The sequence below is a fragment of the Gymnogyps californianus genome, chromosome 19 (assembly GCF_018139145.2).
Source record: "Gymnogyps californianus isolate 813 chromosome 19, ASM1813914v2, whole genome shotgun sequence".
Lineage (NCBI taxonomy): Eukaryota > Metazoa > Chordata > Aves > Accipitriformes > Cathartidae > Gymnogyps > Gymnogyps californianus.
This window is the reverse complement of record NC_059489.1, coordinates 9,038,200-9,056,996: the sequence shown is the minus strand read 5'-3', so window position 1 is coordinate 9,056,996 and position 18,797 is coordinate 9,038,200. Positions and strand designations below refer to the sequence as shown.

Below are 18,797 nucleotides of genomic sequence, written 5' to 3'. Positions count from 1 at the left end.
CTGATTTCTTTGGTAGAGTTTCTTTTTAAAGAAACAAAGTCATGTTTTTTGCCTCAGGGTTTATAAACAGTCATTCGTGGAATAATTATCCTTTACAGCTGATGAGTGGAACTAAAAAGTCAGTTGTCTTCGTACTGGTATTTGCAAATTTTACGTGTGTGTGTGTATGAAAATACTTAATTGGATTTTAAGAATATTTTAAAAAGAGAAACTGCTCACAGTAAGTATTTGCTAGGACTAAGCATAAAATTGAGGATGACAAACTAGCTTAGTTGCTGATCTCAATGTGCTAGTGAAACTCTTATTAGTAACAGTGCTTGATACTATTATTCATTTCTGGTTATGTTTCCTAGTTTTGAGGAGCACAGCATTGATCTCATGCCATGGTAATAATTGAACAGTATCCAGCTACTTGAAAAATACCTGTACAGAACTCCTTTGGATTTTAAATTCACGTGTTTCAGAGAAACACCTTGAAAAAAAAATTACCGCGCACATTAAAATTGTGGAATTTTTCTGGAATAAAGCAGCGCAACTGATTAAATACAAAGTGTTGTCAGAACTCAAAATGGCCAAAACAAAAATAACTGTTGGTATTTATCCTATTTGTATAATACTATAAACTTCTATTTTAATTTCTGCTTTGTGTTACAATTTTTTCTGGGAAAAAAAAATAGGTTCCTATCTTTAATGACCATTTATTGCTCACAAACTTACTCATCAGTTTTTTCATTGACGTGTTTGGTTTAAAAAAAAAAAAAACCCGAACACTGGACTTAAACAAATGTATTATAAAACACATTTATAACAAGGTTGTTACTTTTGCTTCATTGACTATTTTCAGAAAATTTCAATGTTTCTGTCTGTCCTATTTTATAATGTACCAGAGCAGTTCAAGCAAGCTTGTTTGGCTTATTGTATATGTTAGGACCTCTGACCTCCCATTCCTGTCTTGTAGGCGTACCAACGTTTACAAATCCAGCAGCAGATGTTACAGGCTCAGCGTAATGTTTCCGGACCCATGAGACAACAGGAGCAGCAAGTAGGTTTGCCTGCCAGTTCAATCTCTCCATTAGAGTTTGGTTTCAATAGCTTAAAGAGATTCTACTGCATTACACCAAAGCAGCTAAAGCATCCTTAGTAACAATAATATAGTGCATGGCTTGAGTATTGAAAAAGAAAGAGTGCTAGCGTAATAAAGCTATTTCACAGCATTCAGTTGTTGGAGGAAAGCTCTTCAACGCTTAATACAATCAATTTTTATTTGTAAAGAGATCTATTGTGTTATTTCACTGTAGAGAAAGGCACGAGAAATCCAGTGTCTTTGTGTTCAATTGAGCATTTATTGATTCTTTTTCTTGCCAGGTTGCACGTACAATCAATAACATGCAGCAGCAGATCCAGCAGCACCAGCGCCAGCTGGCCCAGGCCCTGCTTATGAAGCAGCAGCCTCCCCCTCCACATCTATCTTTGCACCCCTCTGCAGGCAAATCAGCCATGGATAGCTTTTCACCCCATCCCCAGGCTCCCGGCCTACCTGACCTGCAGACCAAAGAGCAACAGTCTTCACCGAACACCTTTGCTCCTTACCCTCTTGGTAAGTGTCCTTCCTTAAAGCAGTTCCATAGGAAAAAGACAGAGGGAGTATATTTCGTTAATTCAGCATCTAAATATTTTGCTCCACAGTATAGCAAATACAGAAATGGAAAAGATATGTTTATTAAATAATGTTGAAATGGCAAAACAAAATCACAGTACTACATGCCTATCTGGTAGCTGTTCAGGTGGGCTGTATTTGCTCACCTGTGCTCTGCCTACAAATATCAGAACAGAAGATTTGCTTAATTAACTATCTACGTATGTCACTATTTGTGAACTAAATAGGAATTAACAGTGTCATGTTGAAAATACGCAAATGTCATACTGATAAACAGCAATATCATCTGGAAGTCATGCAAAGTCATCTTTCCACTTTAATCAGCACTGGTAAGGCATCAATCTGTTTCGAGAAAGATACGGATCAGTTTGAAGGAATGCAGAAAGAGTGTTGTGCAGATGATCAGATGTTTCAAAAACATGACTCCTAAGGAAAAACTGAAATCCTCTGCTCGATTTAGTCTAAAGAGAAGACTTAAGAGACATGCAGGAATCTTCAAAAATGTAAAAGACAGCTTCAAAGAAGTTTTCTTGCACGTGGCTAATGTAAGAAGTAATAAACTTTCGTTGCATAAAAGGAGATCTAGTTAAACATTAAGGATCGCTTATTTGCTTTAAGCAGAGTACTAGAATAAATTATCTGGGAAGTTTCTGAAATCTTTTTCACCGGTCATTTTGTGGTAGGTTAGACATAGATCTGTCAAATGTGATTGATGTCAAAATAATCAATTTGGCCTTGAGACAGGGTGAACAGAACAACCTTTCAGACCTGTTTTCTGTGATTGTTTGATGTATGCTATAGACTTCATTTATGACATAAAGGAATTAATTTAATCTCTTTGTGACTCTCTTTATGCTGTGTACAATAGAATTGTCCAGCTTTATCTACCATGCAGCAGTTAAGAAGGTAATTCTGACTGCTGTGGTGAGCTGTTATAGCAGGGAGCATCAGAAGGCAAAAGAATTTATGAATTAAAGGCCTAAGTTTAAGAGGTTCTTATCATATCTCAGCTTCCTGTGATCTGCTAACGTTCGGGATTATATACCAAAAAGGACCCAGATTCGTGTCACAGAAGCATGTCAAAATTATTCCTTAAATATAGTCTGAGTGATTTTGTTCTGTGTATACAAAATATATGCCCAAATAGTGCAATATCTGCTCTGATGAATAGCAGCTGTTTGTATGACCTTTTACTTAGTTGCTTTGTTTGGGATTTTTAAAATGTTGTTAGCAAAATAAAATGGCAGACATCATGGGGATGTGCTGGTGAGACGTTAGGAATATTTTGGCTTAGCAATGGAATGCTACAAATTCTTTACTGGTTTAAATGTAGCATTCCAGTGCATTCTTTCAGAATGCCTTTTCTGAGACAAGTGAAGAGACTGCAAGTGGAAATACTGACAGCTTTAAAATATTCCTACATATTTTTTCTTTTTTCCTATTACCAAAGTTTTTACATTTTCTGAATTCATGGGAGCTACATTGGTGTTCCCATAAAAGCAAAGGTTCTTGACAGTAGGTTGAAAATGTGCATGGTAAATTGCTACACGTACATACAGATATCTGAAAATCAATGTTTAATAATTTCTTTAGCTGGATTTTTAAACACATCTTTTAATCCTCCAGTATATTATGGATATCTAATGACCTGTTTCCCCTTAGCTGGACTGAACCCGAACATGAATGTAAATAACATGGACATTACTGGTGGTTTGTCAGTGAAGGACACTTCTCAGTCCCAGTCTCGCCTTCCTCAGTGGACACACCCCAACTCAATGGATAATCTGTCTAGTGCTGCTTCTTCGCTTGACCAGAACTCCAGCAAGCACGGTACGTCGCATTTAATCTCGGTGTCAGTCTGGCTTTTTGAGACTTGAGTCATACTGCAATTGTAATTTTTTTCTCACGTTACTATTTTCAGTAAGTGCTCATAAATGGTTGGTGCAGAGCACCCTTTGAGACTGTGATATTTTTAAGATGATTTCTGCAATCACATTCAGCAATGCATTGAAGTTCTTGCAGCTATGACTTCCTACATGCAATGTAGGAATGGGTTTTTTTCGTTTGCTGAATTTTGTTGCTCAGAATATGGAGTTCAAGTAAAACAAGCCATTAGTGTTGGCAAAACAAGTTACACAAGCTTCCCCTTACTCCAGATCTGCATACCTTCAATCCAAAAAAACTTTACATTGGCTTTCTCCCACAATTTTTCCAATATCATCAACTTTTCACAGCCAGTCCTGTACAAAGGCATGATGGATAACATAATTACCCACCCTGGGAGCTAGGAGCACAAACTTCATATTTTTCCAGAAGTGATTGCTAATCTGTTTGAACACCTTTATCCCCAACGCCTCCAGTATCCTGAGTCGTTTATTCCTTTATTTCCTGCACCAAGTTTATTCTGTTAGAACATGGTGCTCTGTTAACTTTACTGTATCCTGGATTTTAGTATGAGCAGCATGAATTATTTCTTTTACAGTAGTTCTTTATTCTGCAAGTAGCTGTACTGCTTATGCCAAATTGTTGTTTGATAGTTTGTAGGAACATGAGAATGGCCATTTCAAATCATCCATTCCGTCAGCAATGAATACGTAGAGAAGGATGAGAAGAGGGCTTGCCTACAGTGATATTCCTTAGTATGCTGTCTCAGCAAATTCCTCTTTACCGTCAGTGTAATGATTTGAATTACTTAGTCTCTTTTTGGCAGTAATGTAACGCGAATTTCTTTAACTTGAGTGTCTAGATTGTACCAGCAGTGTATCTCACAGCTGTAATTGCTAGTAAGGCCTCAGAGGCTGTTAAGCCTTGCTTACTGTGTTTATATTTTAATTTTCTTTTTTATCTTTGTAATACAGAAAGAAAAAAAAATAACAAAATGCAGGGACCGATGAAATTCCATACCCGAAATTAGTCCCACTCCTAAACAAAGCCTTTCCATTTCATTCATTACAGGTGCTATACCTGGAGGTTTAAGTATTGGTCCTCCGGGAAAGTCCTCCATTGATGACTCTTATGGCCGGTATGATCTGATTCAAAACAGTGAATCGCCTGCCAGTCCACCCGTAGCTGTTCCTCACAGCTGGTCACGTGCCAAAACGGATAGTGATAAAATTTCCAATGGCTCCAGCATAAACTGGCCACCAGGTAATAAAATACAAAGCATTTGTGTTAAACTGATGTCCTTAAAATATATTGTTGGTTTTATTTATTAAATCCTGATGCCTTCTGATACACAGGAACTTTGGAGAATTATGACTTTATATACTCTTCTTTTTATTATATTTGAAACAGAGTTTCATCCAGGAGTGCCATGGAAAGGACTGCAGAATATTGATCCTGAAAATGACCCCGATGTTACTCCTGGAAGTGTTCCAACTGGGCCTACCATCAACACCACGATACAGGATGTTAATCGCTATCTTCTCAAGAGTGGAGGTAAACACACCAATTACTTTCACATCTGTGTATACTTTCTTTCCAAAAAAGTTGACTTCAGATATTATGGATGTAGTATATTTTTGCATGTAATCCTAATCTAATAATGCAATCTGAACTTTCACTGAAAATCCAGAAACACTTGATTTAAATATGGGACTGAGAAGTTTCTGGTTTTCCATGGGAATGTAAATATTTTTATATTGGAAAAGGCTGTGAGATGTAATATAAACTTCTGTGGTCACTGGAAGTTTTTGTAACCTGTAACACTTTGTTTTGAACAAGATTTCGCTCTCCGTACTGACCAACCTCTTACATACGCTTTGTGAAATACTCAGAAGACACAATACAAAAGTTCCACAGTTGTTGCTGAGGCAGCAGGCTTCTGTCACACTAATTAATTGTAGCTTTGTTAGAAGATCAATCAGCGAAATAAATTAGAGCTGTTTTATCCCCAAAGCTATCGAAGAAAAGAAAAAATAGGGAATTGACTAGTAAACTAGTATTTCCCAGTGCCATTTCCATTCCTTTTGTCTTGGCAGTGCTTACTCCAGAATTAAAAGGGTATTCTCTAAAACAATAAACCATTGGGACTATGCTACTTGTTGACTAGATGTACTGAAAGTGGATTAAGGGAAAGGTGGTTTGGTTTAATTGTGATCAGCGTGCCAAAATAGGCAAGTTATCTGCACTCTATTCGAGCACTCTGATATGCACAGGAATAGTATAATCAGGTTATCAAGAAGGACCTGTCAGGATTAAAAATGTGGATTTTGTTCTAGTAATTACATCTGTGATATCTGCATAGATTGTAAATCAGAACTATCCTTGAAACGGGTTTCCAGCTCTGAGCTTGTTAACTCAAGCGAAGGGATGTGAAACGTAAGGGAAAAGAGGCAAGGATTTTCACTGCCTTGAATGATTTTAGTTGTCTCTTACCAGAAAGCAGTCTTGAAGCTGAAACATGAAGTATTTGTGTGCATGAGTAATGTTGAATTGACTTCTAATGACCCAAATGTACTTCAAGGGGCAGGCAACCTGGATGGTTTGAAGTTATAAAAAGAAAAGTGTAAAGACGTAATTCAGTTACAGTTCAGATATGGTGCACCCAAGAAATACTCCCTTTAGGCCAAAAGCCTAGCCCTACAGAGCTATACCTGTAAGTTAGATGACACCTACTACAGGTCTTCCTTCTTTACAGAAGGAAAGTATACATTAACTCTGTTGGTGTATAATCTGCCTGTGGAATGAAGAAATAATTACGCTACTTAGAGAGGGTCAGTACAGATGATCTTTGCAGAAGTAAATAGGCCCTCAAGAGCCAAAGCCTTCTGAAAAGCAGTGACTGTTGGGGTCCAAGTATGCTTCCTTTCCTCATTAGCTTTTTAGCCTGTTAATAATATAATTTTAATAAAAATGCAGTTGCTGAATCTGTTTCTTTATGCTCGCATAACCTGGGTGTTTGCTCCTAGGTAAAATTATCTGTTATTGTCAGTACCCCTCCGTATGAGATTGGGGCTTCCATGACATGCTGCCAGGAAGAGACTGTCTTTGAATACTGCAGCTTGAAGCATACGGGTTGTATTAACAGAGCTGATCTCAATTTAGAGGGCTAGATGTGGCGTATACCGTCCTTGCACTGTACACTTAGAAACAGACAAAACCTAAGCTTTTGGGTTGATTTTTGGTTTACCCTGTTTGTTAATGAATATTTGCAGGGTCAGCTACTATGAGCTGAAAGTCTTAGCCAAGTGGAATCAGGAATGGTTTTAGCTCTGTGGGCATATGGGCTGTTGAATCTGATATAATTCCCTCACTCCTGCCTGGGGAATAGATTATTTCCAGAGAAGGCCTTGATATAGAGTTATTTTGCTTGAGACTGATGTCTGTATTGGTGTGTCCTGTGCAGCGCAGTGAGTCTGGATAAGGTAAAGTTTGGTTGGTTGCTGTTCCAGTTGAAAATGCGGCCTGTGTTTTTTATTGAGCTGTGAGGGGTGAGATTCTCCTTTTACTTCCTCCCTTCTACCTCAGTACAGCGCTCTTTTCCAAAGAACTCACCTATTTTTATTAGTCAGTTAAAGATGTTTCAGTATCACAGTCCATCTACGTATGTCAGGAATGATAAGTCACCTAGGATACACACTTAATTTTGTTGGTGGCTAGAGAGAATACTTCCAGCTCTTCTGGTCTTTTTAATGAAGATATTTTATTTTATGTTCAGTTTCTTTCATTTGCTGCCAGTAAGGAAATTGTATGTATGCTTAGATAGCTCCTCAGATTGTAAATGATTTACCAAGATGGTTTCAGGCTATTTCATTTAATGTTATCAGTTTGAGAAGAGATTGCTAAAATATAGCCTTGCTTTACTGAAAGTCTGCAAAAATCTAAAGATGTTTGTGGGCATTAGGATATAGGAGGAGTGCTTACCTCGAGTAGTTTAGGACAAATCACCCATGGTAAGAGGTTAGTTTATCATATACATCTATGCTCATCTACAGTTGCCATTGCTAAAGTCAGCCGGCAGAGCACCTTTATAAACGAAGCCTGTTCCTTGAGACTGAACAGTTTAACACTGATTTTTTGAGAGTCACGTATCTTAAAGGAAATGCAGAATTTATCTTCTGCACAGGCGCCTAGTACATTTGCCAGCTTTCTTTTCTTTTCTACTAAAGACTTCTGCTTCACTTTATCATGCTTTCTGTAACATTTCATTCCTAGACTTCAGAGACCAGGCTGATTAAGGAAAGTGCCTTGCATGGTTTGTATTTGCACATAATAGATTTGCTTATGTCACACCAAACATCATTATGCCCATCTTTCTTAGTTGCTTCTCTGCTGGTTCTGCAGGGTCATCCCCAACATCATCTCAGAATGCCACGCTGCCTTCATCGAGTGCCTGGCCGCTTAGTGCCTCCGGCTACAGTAGCTCTTTCAGCAGCATTGCATCCGCACCTAGCATTGCAGGTACGAAAAATGGCCTTTCTACTTTCACATCCTTCTACATTCTGAGAAAAGGCCCTAGAAAGTGCTTTCCCAGTTATTACAGTAGTGCTACTATAGACAGAAGCATATTTTTTAGTGCTGTGTTAGGTAGGCAGCTCTCCTGGCAGCTCTTCAGTGGTGAGCATTGGATGGTATGCCTGGAATTGTGCTAAGGAAAAATGCATTTATTCCACTTGGTGCCACGTGCTGTCACTCTGTATTGGCATCGAGATCTCTTAATGACTCTTAATTTCCATTGCAACTTTGAGGAGGAATATTGTCAAGGACCTCGGTAGAAACACCCCTACTAGACCGTTCCAGTAAGAGCTAATATGAAATTTTTGTTAATAAACTCACTGTTAAAAGTGAATCCTCTTCAGCTCAGGAGAAAGTTTAGTAGTACCTCTGGAGGGGTTGCATTTGGGGCTCTTAAATGTCTCGTAATAGTCAATCCAAAGCCTGGTGCTCCCCTGTATGGCTGAGCTTGTAGATGGTCTAAATAATTACCCCATTCTTTTTAATGAGCTATAAATTCTGGAGCATCTCTCTCTGCAAATCATGGAAACTTTGCTTGCCAACTGGCTGCCTAAATATCCACTTTGTCCCATTACAAAAAAGTGTTGAGGCTGTTGTATGGATTGTATTAGCATTTTCATATCTAGTCAATGAAAACCCTCCACTCCTTTGACTAAAGGAAGGTGCAACCTCCAGGTCATACTGCAGAATGCAAAACAAAAAGGGTTTGTTTGAAATGTTTTACTCTAATGAAAGGAAAAGAAAGGAATGGCTTGCTTTTCTTTTATCTGCCATGCATTTCTGCTTTATTTGCTTTTTATTTTTTTGCAGTGTCATCTAATCTTTGTGTTAACCCCATGAGAAGTAGTGACATAGCAACATCTAATCTGTGGTAACGTGCATGTATCATGTGCTACATTGCAGGCTGAGCTGCTCTGAGTTCTAAAACTTGGACTTTCTCCCTTTCCCCCCACCATTTTACCCTTGTTAATGTCTTCATCATCACTGTGAAATTATTTTTGTTGCTACAGTTTGCAAGAAGATGGGAGAGTGGTTGCCCTTTCACTTAAATTGTTATGATTCAGTATAAAATCATTGAGTTAAATGATACAGATAAATAGAGGCAATTTGGGGAGTATGTGTGTGTATATAACTGAGGCTGTGATTTGGTTACTGGTAAATTTGGCTTTAGGACTAACAAAAAAACCTCCATGGCTGCCTGATGCAAAGCGCTGATGCAGTATAAGCTTAATCTGCCAGTTCAAATCTGGTTTTAAAAAAATTCTCAAGATTTTTGCATCTTGGACTTTGTCAGACCAAGTATTTTCTTGCTGTCTGCAATCAACATTAAAGCATTAAGGCAGCATAATCACAATATCATTTGCTCTGGCAGAAGATGCAGTGATGTGACCATTTCAGTCCATTCCAGTCAAACACGTGCTGCTAATGTTAGTAACGGTGGGACTGTGCTATGACAGGGAAGTTGGACTCTAATTTCACAACATATGTTGGTACAAGGAGAAAGGCAGGGATATGTAAGTCTAAATGTGAAAAAAGAGTTTTGTTTTGGTATCCATAATTTGAATCAATTTTGTCTGCCACTCTGAATGCTAAACTGTATTTGTTATTCTTGCTTTTTGTATTATTTTATAAAACTCTGATTTGGCAGGAATACTAGTAATATAGTTTAAAAACTGATTAGGGAAATAACAAACCGAACAGTAAAAAGTTACGAAGAGTGACAGGTTGTGATATGGTCTAATCTTCTGAAAACTTCATTTTTCTCGAAGATACTTGGAAAAAAGAGTATCTGTTACTCTGAATATTCAGAAATACAGTTTTTGTTGGTCTTTGATCTTTGGAATTTTAATATATCAGAAGAACATATGGATATACTGGTTACTTTATATTAGATAAAATGAGTTGTGTGAGAAGAAGTGGTTAAGTTCTATTAAACCTTTGAGAGAGGCACTCTTGAAGTGTTTCATTATAATTTTGATGAAATTAGATTTCAAATACTTAAGTCCATTTTCTGGTCTTTTTTCATGTATCGTCTTTTACGAGAAAGCGAACTAGTAGGAGATTTTTAAAAGGGAACTGTATATGTAGCAGGTGTTGTGAGAGTCATTAAATACAAAATTCTTTGAAAATGTAAATACTAGTGTAAGTAGGTTCAAAGGATATAGGATTTATATCACTGGATGGTACAGAATGCTATTCTTTTCCCTCCTGAAAAGTTGGAAGAATATAGTCAATGCAGAAGCTTGATGATTACCCATCCTACTTGGTTTAACAGTTGTTGCTAACTGAAAATACACGAATGTATTTTTTTCTATTGCAGGTAAATTGTCAGACATCAAGTCTACGTGGTCCTCTGGCCCAATCTCTCACACACAAGCCTCTCTATCCCATGAACTATGGAAGGTACCCAGAAACACTACTGCTCCGACGAGACCACCTCCAGGCTTAACGAACACCAAGCCATCATCTACATGGGGTGCCAGTCCCCTGGGTTGGACCAGCTCTTACTCCTCTGGTACTCTCGACTTCTGTGTTTTATAACACCCACAGTGCCTTCTTTTTATAATTGTTTGCTTTTGTTCTGTGTTACAATAGTGACGCACCCCATAGCCGTGTATTAGGCTCCAGAAACTTGAGGTTTAATACAAGTAGAGTGTGTCTGTTTTGGGGATGAAGCTCATGTCTGTTTATTTTAGTTAGGATAAGTTGTAAATGAAGCTGTCATCTTTCAGGTGGTCATACTAGTAATTTTATGTAGGAATTGCCAAATTATTTAACTCCAACGAGGATTTTTTTCCGTTTCCTTAATTTCTAAAAATATCTTTTAAACATGTTTCATGTTTTGTGGTATGATCTATGACTGCCTATGAGGCTTCAAGATGAGCGAATCGGCCAATGGAATTTAATATGGAACACATTTTTGGAGCATGGATGTGAAGCATTTAGGATGGCATTGCAGGGCCCTCAGGGAATGTCTTAATTTTTTCATGCAGGCTCTTTTTTTAGATGTTGTTGTTTTGCTAAATAAAAATATGAGAAACCGTGGATCTGGCTATATGAATACATTTATCATGTTTGTTTGTGAAGTATTGTCAGCTTCAAAAGTAAGTATTACACCTATTTTAGAAAGCTGTTTTATTAATCTGCTTTCACTAAGCTGGGAATTAAATGTTCTTCCCTCTTCTTGCCATTTATTTTGTATCTGTTTTCTTCACCAAAACCCCACCTGGTGGGCAGATACTGCTGATGCCAGGATTCTCTCTGGAGCCTGAGTGTGGTCACGCATGTGACTACAGAAGTACTGCGGTTTTTCAAATGCCACTCATAAATATCAAGCTTGTACAGTTTCTCATTGTAAAACACCAGGCTGAAGTTGGAAAAGCAGGTTTTGTTGGTTATGTCCTTGTATCTTTAATCAGAACATTGTCAGTGCAGAAATATCTGTTTTGAATAAGTCATATACGTTAATCTATCATTGGCAAGATAGCAGAATGCTGCAGTGCTATAAAAATCTTTAATAGCAAGCAGCAATCTGAGCTTGGACATCTGAATTGCTTTTAAAAATGTGTCTTCCAGATTAATTCTAATGTAACCTGAAGATACAGTTTGTTGCAGTGTCATACCTGCATCCGCTAGTTTTCTAATAGTTATTGTGGCACTGTGAAAAATGCCACAGATCTTTTAAATGTAACAAAAGCAGGTTTTCATTCAGCAACCTTTCATTCCAAAGACGACAATAAATCAAGATGTGAGGAAACGGCTGTAGGATTTGTTTTCAGTAGCAGTAACGCTTGCTAGTATGTTGTGATTTCAGGTGAGTTTTCTTCTTGTAATATGCTCTCCACACCATGATAAAATGTTTTGTTGTGGAATTCGTGTTGTAGGTTCTGCATGGAGTACTGACAGCTCAGGGAGAACAAGCAGCTGGCTGGTTCTTCGAAACCTCACACCCCAGGTAAATAGAATTCTACCCAACTAGTTATGAAAAGAGACTTGTAACATTTATCAGCCTTGGTCATTTGGTTCACTTGAAGGGAAAATAATTATTCTGCATTTATTGCAAGTGTCTGTCTTCTACAGGGGATTTGTTAAGTTTTCAAAGTGCTTTCAAGTCAAGTATGAACTTCTAAGATTGTAATTAGTCATTCAGCGTGCACCAGTTATGTATGTGTAAGTTTGGAGGTGAATGATGCTTTAAAGCAGATACAGAGATGTAAAATCTGCTTTTCCTATGCGGTTTTTTTTTGGTTCTTCTCCCAAGTCTGTCAAGTCCTCTAGTCCTCCACGTAGTGTCATTCACAAGGAAGAACATAAGCCACAAAGCCTTGAATGTAGACATCCAAATTAATCTTGGGGAAAATTTAGTTATATTTATGAACGATGTGTTTTTCCTTTGACTTATTTCTGGACTACTGTGGACTTCTAATGATAAATATAATTTGTATCACCTAAATTGGGAAATCTTGTGCACTGGACTGTAGGGAAGTCTTAAAAAGACAGAATGTCTCACTCAATGCAGACAGTGATAAGTCTATAATTAAATTCTTCTTATGGAAGAAAAACTTTTTTTTTCTTTCACCTGTACTTATTCTTTAGTTTTTGAAACCTGTTTAATTAACAAGCATTTAAAGTAAAATCACAAAATACAGATAACCTTTCCGCCCCTTCCCTCTTACCAGATTGATGGTTCCACACTGCGGACACTGTGTTTGCAACATGGCCCTCTAATAACATTCCACTTGAACCTGACGCAAGGGAATGCTGTGGTCCGCTACAGTTCCAAGGAGGAAGCAGCCAAGGCCCAAAAGTCTCTGCATATGTACGTTTCTGCTCTCTCTTTCCTTTGTTATGAAGCCAGTTTTATCTCAGAAACTATTTTCTTAGGCATTTATTTGCTAGGACTCGGAACTGATCACTAGTTAGTTTAATCTGATTTTTGAAATTACCTAATGAGAGAGAGAAAAAATAATTGGGGGCTAGATACTTGCATACTACTGAATAAGAGGTCATTACAAAACTTGATAATAGATATTCACCATTAATAATGTGCTCAGTAAGGATTTGTCACCTATAAGGCTGCAAAGAATTTGTAAGATGTGATAGGAATTCCAAAGGAAGCTCAGAGAGAGCATGAGACAAGATTTTAGCTTTAGAGAGCAACAGAAAGGACAAAACAACGATAAATAAAGAATGTGTTCATGGTGGTCACCTTTTTTAAATGAGTTATGAAAGAAATTGAAAGAAATGTATGACAACAAAATGTGCTTTTTAGGTGTTTTAAAATCCATGGGACTAATTGGCATACTACGCAAGAGCTGGAGAATTTGAGTGATAAAATCAGTGACATTAGGGAGGATTAAGAATATAGAGGGTGATGTTTCAAAAGAATACTTAGGTGCTTAGAGTTAGAAAGCAATTTTCTTTATCAACAGGTTATAGCATGAGTATAATGAAAAATACTGATCATAGCGGAAACATTGTTTGGAACTAGCTGTACTGCTGGCCTGATTACCTTCCCTATACCTAGAAATTTAGGAGCAATGGTTACTCCGTATGTAAAGTCACAACTACTTTTCCATTATGAACCTGATTAACAGAAATTGTAGTAATAATAATAATTATATTAATGACCATGTTGCTTTTTAAACTGTGGTCCGTTCCTTAATTAAATATTACAAAGCAGCATTCAAAACAATTGGAGATGAAAAATTGACCCAACTTAGTTACATCAGTTTAGATGTGGGCATCAGGTAAAAGAAATAATGCCAAAGGCAAAATTAGTGTGTGAGTTTAAAGATAAGTTCTTATTTTAAATATGTACGTGGCAATGTCTTTACATTATCGGTGATCTGGAAGGCCTCCATCTAAATTGCTTTTTTAACAGGTTGTGGCATAACTATAGTTACGCTGCTGGCAAGGACAGGACAGACCTTTCTGAATGAAAAGGGTTGAGCTATATATTTGTTTGGTTTGCTGGCAGGGTGACAATGGTAAAATACAATGGGATTTGGGGAAGCCAACAGGACAGTATTAGAGTTCCAAGAGATATCGGCCACTATCTGTTTCACAGATAAATGTTTACATGGAGTTGATCACTGGACAATACCTTGCAGAGCCAACAGTCTCAGATCCTGTCTTGTGTCAGAAATAGCGTGGCCAGCAGGACTCGGGCAGGGATCGTCCCCCTGTACTCGGCTCTGGTGAGGCCGCACCTCGAATACTGTGTTCGGTTTTGGGCCCCTCACTACAAGAAAGACACTGAGGTGCTGGAGCGCATCCAAAGAAGGGCAACGAAGCTGGTGAGGGGTCTGGAGCACAAGTCTTGTGAGGAGCGGCTGAGGGAACTGGGGTTGTTTAGCCTGGAGAAAAGGAGGCTGAGGGGAGACCCCATCGCTCCCTACAACTACCTGAAAGGAGGCTGTAGCGAGGTGGGGGTCGGTCTCTTCTCCCAAGTAACAAGCGATAGGACGAGAGGAGATGCCCTCAAGTTGCGCCAGGGGAGGTTTAGATTGGATATTAGGAAAAATTTCTTCACCGAAAGGGTTGTCAAGCATTGGAACAGGCTGCCCAGGGAAGTGGTGGAGTCACCATCCCTGGAGATATTTAAAAGACGTGCAGACGTGGTGCTTAGGGACATGGTTTAGTGGTAGACTTGGCGGTGCTAGGTTAACGGTTGGACTCGATGATCTTAAAGGTCCTTTCCAACCTAAACAATTCTATGATTCTGTGATTTGATATGAGAATAGCTTGCTCACACTCTCCATCTCTGGTTGTGTGCGGGGTTTTTTGCTATATAAATTAGGAGCAGCAGTGATTAATACTTTTTGAAAATTAATGTAAAATTTTATGAAGAATGCATAGTTTTCAAAGACTGCATTTGGATCTCTTCACTTACATATTTAGGAAAGGTAGAAATTCTTAAGATGTGATTTTCAGCAAGGAGCATTTGCACAAACCCAGCTTGTTGATGGTTTCCAAACCAGAGGCTGCGGTCAGGCGGTGAGGGGGAATAGCCATTACAAACACGTGTGTATTCCAGCGAAAGCGTGGTTGTTAATGTCTATGTTCAGAGTTCCCTGCCATGCAATGGTGAGACTGAACTAACACAGAGAACCTGGAGGTTTAGGCGGATACTGCCAGGTAGATTTATCATCCATTCTTCTTTAAGAGATCTTAGGTTGCAAAATAAATTGTAGAAGAAAATAAAAGCTAGGTTCTTGGAAGAATTCTGCATCCATTGCATTAGTCATGCAGTTATTCTTGTCAAACATCCACAAAGGAAATGAATTTTAAACATACTATTAAAGACAAGTGAGGTTTCAGGAAATGGGGTGGGGGGGGAAGACAAAAGCTTCAGCTTTGCAGGATGAGTGGTGAGTTGCATTGAAGTACAAATCAATTTTCAGAGTACAGATGTTGGAAATGTGTTCCCAACACAGCCAGTGGGTTTCAAGTATATCTTTAAATAAAAGCAGGAATAAGCATTAGACACAGAAGAGTTGAACACTGAAGAGTTAATGTTAAACGTTGTGATGGGATAAGACCTTTAAAGGTATGACAGCATACTTGTTTGTTACGTGTGAAAAAGAAGGATTCTCTAATCTTTCTGAGTGTCGAAGTCTTCTGAGAGTATTTAAAAAAGGAGGAGGAATTACACATCTCATGGTCCGGAGCTTGCTTTGCTACATGATATGATGTATTGTTGGATCTATATTTTGTATCTTATCTTTTTAGTAAAGCAAAGTGCCGTAATTACTACAGTGCTACTACCACTGCCCAGTGCTCAGAAATAATAAAAGCTACAACATTTGTGCAAAAGTTAAATTGGGGAAAGGAGGCAGTGTTACCAGGTGCTTGAGCACAGACTTAGAACCAGCATTTCAGCCTTTGCTGTAACTAAAAAGTTACCTTTGAGTGTGATGGCTGTGGACATCCTGAGGTGCAAGGTGTCTGAATTTTATTCTGCTCATATATCTGGCAGATTTAAAAATTTAAAAAAGAAAAAAAAAAAGAGAGAGAGACTTCTTTTCCTCGTTAGTTGATTTTAAAATTCACAGCAAATGATTGAATCTGCTGCAGGATATATTCTTTGATGACAAATTAAAGTGAAGAGAATAGTTTTTGAAAATGTATCATAATAAATTTGTCATTATTGCTGTCATTTGTTACTGATAATGCTGGTATGCTTGTATCTTTGTGCCTCCATGATGCACGTTAGTTAAACGAGGTGGTCTCCACACATACAGCTTTGCGTGTTTGCCTATGGATGTAGAAAGGTGAATAGAAAATAGGACAGAGAAGTGTTTGTTTAAGAGGCTGGGATTGTTAAAAGTGAGCAGACGTGGCATAACTCTTCACCTCAAATTCAACTTGGGGGAACACGGATTTACAGCCATCTCGGCTGTTTCCAAAGGTGCCCTTTGCAGCCCTTGTTTCATATTGCTGCACACCTTCTGGTTTTGTCCTCAGGTGTGTCCTGGGAAACACTACCATCCTGGCCGAGTTTGCTGGTGAAGAAGAAGTCAACCGTTTCTTAGCACAAGGCCAGCCACTGCCGCCCACCTCCAGCTGGCAGTCCAACACTGGAACCAACCAGACTCGCCTGGGCTCCTCGAGCAGCTCTCACGGCTTGGTGCGCACCGACGCCGGCCACTGGAACACTCCCTGCCTGGGGGGCAAGGGGAGCAGCGACCTGCTGTGGGGTGGGGTGCCTCAGTACTCCAGCAGCCTTTGGGGACCCCCGAGCACCGACGACGGTAGAGTTATCGGAAGCCCGACACCTTTGAATACTCTTCTTCCGGGTGATCTTCTCAGCGGGGAGTCCATCTAGGAAACAAGAGAAGCAAAATGGAAATAACAATCATCAGCACTAAAGGAAAAATAAAAATTGTAACCCTTTCCAGTCCCGGGCTTGATGAAGAATCCAGCTTTAACAGATCAGACTGGCAGCCCTTTTTAGTACCTCTGTCCAGTATCGAATATGAAACTTCAGAAGTCCTTGTGAACTGTTCATGAAACAGTATGGGCTACTTTTGGTCAGTGTCACATGCTAATGACAGGTTTTATTTTTTTCATAGCTTTTTGTTTTATGTTGTCTTTTTATGTTTGTATGGTGACTTTCAAAACAAAGTATAAAAGCTGCTTAGAATAGGTCTATCATGAAGGGCACTTTTCAGAATTTGGGCTGGAAAGGGTTATTTTATCAACTGGGGGGGGAAGGGGGAAATGAAAGCCTATTTAAAATGAGCCTGTGACTATTATGCACATTACCAGAGGCGGACCCAATAATCAGAAAGGGTGAAGTGTGATATTTACCATTGGTACAGAAAAGTAATGAATCTGAATGGTAACTATTGACTGTACAGGTTGAGCGGGGGGGAGGGAGGGCAGGGCTGGGGTATCTCTGTGTCCACTACTCCCATGGATCTGCCTATGCACATTACCCTTGTTTCATTACTTTTTCATGTCATTTTTTTAATCCCAAAAATATAAAAAGTAAAAAACAAACAAAAAAAAACCCACACAAAAAAAAAAACAAAAAAAACAAAAAAAACACAAACAAACAAAAAAACCACAAAAAAAAAACATATCAACATGCAAATACTTGAATCCAGCAGGCCAATAACAAAATGTGAACACTTTCTAAGTCTAATTATTACACTTCCAGGTCGGCATCAGTATACAAAAAACAGGCTCTAAGAATTTTTTTTTAAAGTTCAGACTATATGTTTTTGTTGGAACAGATGTATGTATGTGAGTGTGCTTGTGTGTATGTGTGTGCGCGTGTATGTGTGTGCCCATGTGTGGTTTAACTGAAAGTGTGAATTTTTTCCTTTTATCCAGTATATGCTTTTTATTTGCTCATTGGTCAAATGTTTAATTGTTATTAGCTTCTAACTTTGCACTGAGTGTCCGCAGCCCTTCTTGTAGCTAATCCTATAATGTTAAAAAGGAGAAAAAAAAGAAAAAAAAAAAAAAAAAAGAAAAGAAAAAAAAAAGAAAGAAACTGATAGAAGGGGCCGGCGACAATTCACGTGTAAATGTTTACTCAAGGACTCTTATCGCATTTTAAAAATTACAGTGTGTATCTCTGGAGAATAATATGTATATCTACCTTTAGCAGCTTTTTATTGTGGACTAATGCAAGAAAACTATTACCGGAGTATTGCACCATTTTTCCATTCGGAATATAAAGTTTAAAAAAAATACTCTTGTTGAACTGTGGCCATAGATAATTGTAAAGAGTTTGATAGTTCCCTTGCAAGCAGGAACAGAAACAAGCACTTGGACATAGGTTTTGACTGCTTTTGGAGGAGCCAGGAGTTTTGGCTCCCACCTGTTTACAGACCTTTTTTTCTCCTTCAAACTTTAAAATAAAAAAGGAATTAAAAAAAAAAAGAAAAAAAAAAGACTTCCATCGTAAAGAAAACTATTTTCAGAATGAAGATATGCTACTTCAGAGCTCTGGGATTGAACAGTGTTGTTGTATTATTCTTTTCTTTGGCCATTGCTGTGTACTATTTTTGTTGTTGTTTTCCTCCTCTTCGTCAAAGTGGCGAAAACTTTGTGATCACTATCTTGCACATGGTGGAAGATGTCTCAGGAAAGCCGGGTTTCCCGAGGAGCAACTCCACACCATTTCATGTATTTTTAAAACCCAACTCCTAGCACTGAAGATATTATT

General features: G+C 38.4%; 1 protein-coding gene across 1 annotated transcript in view; it reads left to right on the top strand.

Moving 5' to 3' along the window:
* The window catches only part of TNRC6C (trinucleotide repeat containing adaptor 6C), a 108,970-nt gene extending 91,651 nt beyond the window's left edge, over positions 1-17,319 (top strand). Inside the window, exons 15-24 of the mRNA XM_050908215.1 lie at positions 959-1,042; positions 1,366-1,597; positions 3,320-3,487; positions 4,613-4,804; positions 4,952-5,095; positions 7,943-8,059; positions 10,434-10,628; positions 11,998-12,068; positions 12,793-12,932; positions 16,583-17,319. Coding sequence (XP_050764172.1) covers positions 959-1,042; positions 1,366-1,597; positions 3,320-3,487; positions 4,613-4,804; positions 4,952-5,095; positions 7,943-8,059; positions 10,434-10,628; positions 11,998-12,068; positions 12,793-12,932; positions 16,583-16,943 — 1,704 coding nt within the window. The 3' untranslated portion in view covers positions 16,944-17,319. The remainder of the gene's footprint in view (positions 1-958; positions 1,043-1,365; positions 1,598-3,319; positions 3,488-4,612; positions 4,805-4,951; positions 5,096-7,942; positions 8,060-10,433; positions 10,629-11,997; positions 12,069-12,792; positions 12,933-16,582) is intronic.
* The last annotated feature ends 1,478 nt before the right edge of the window (positions 17,320-18,797 follow it).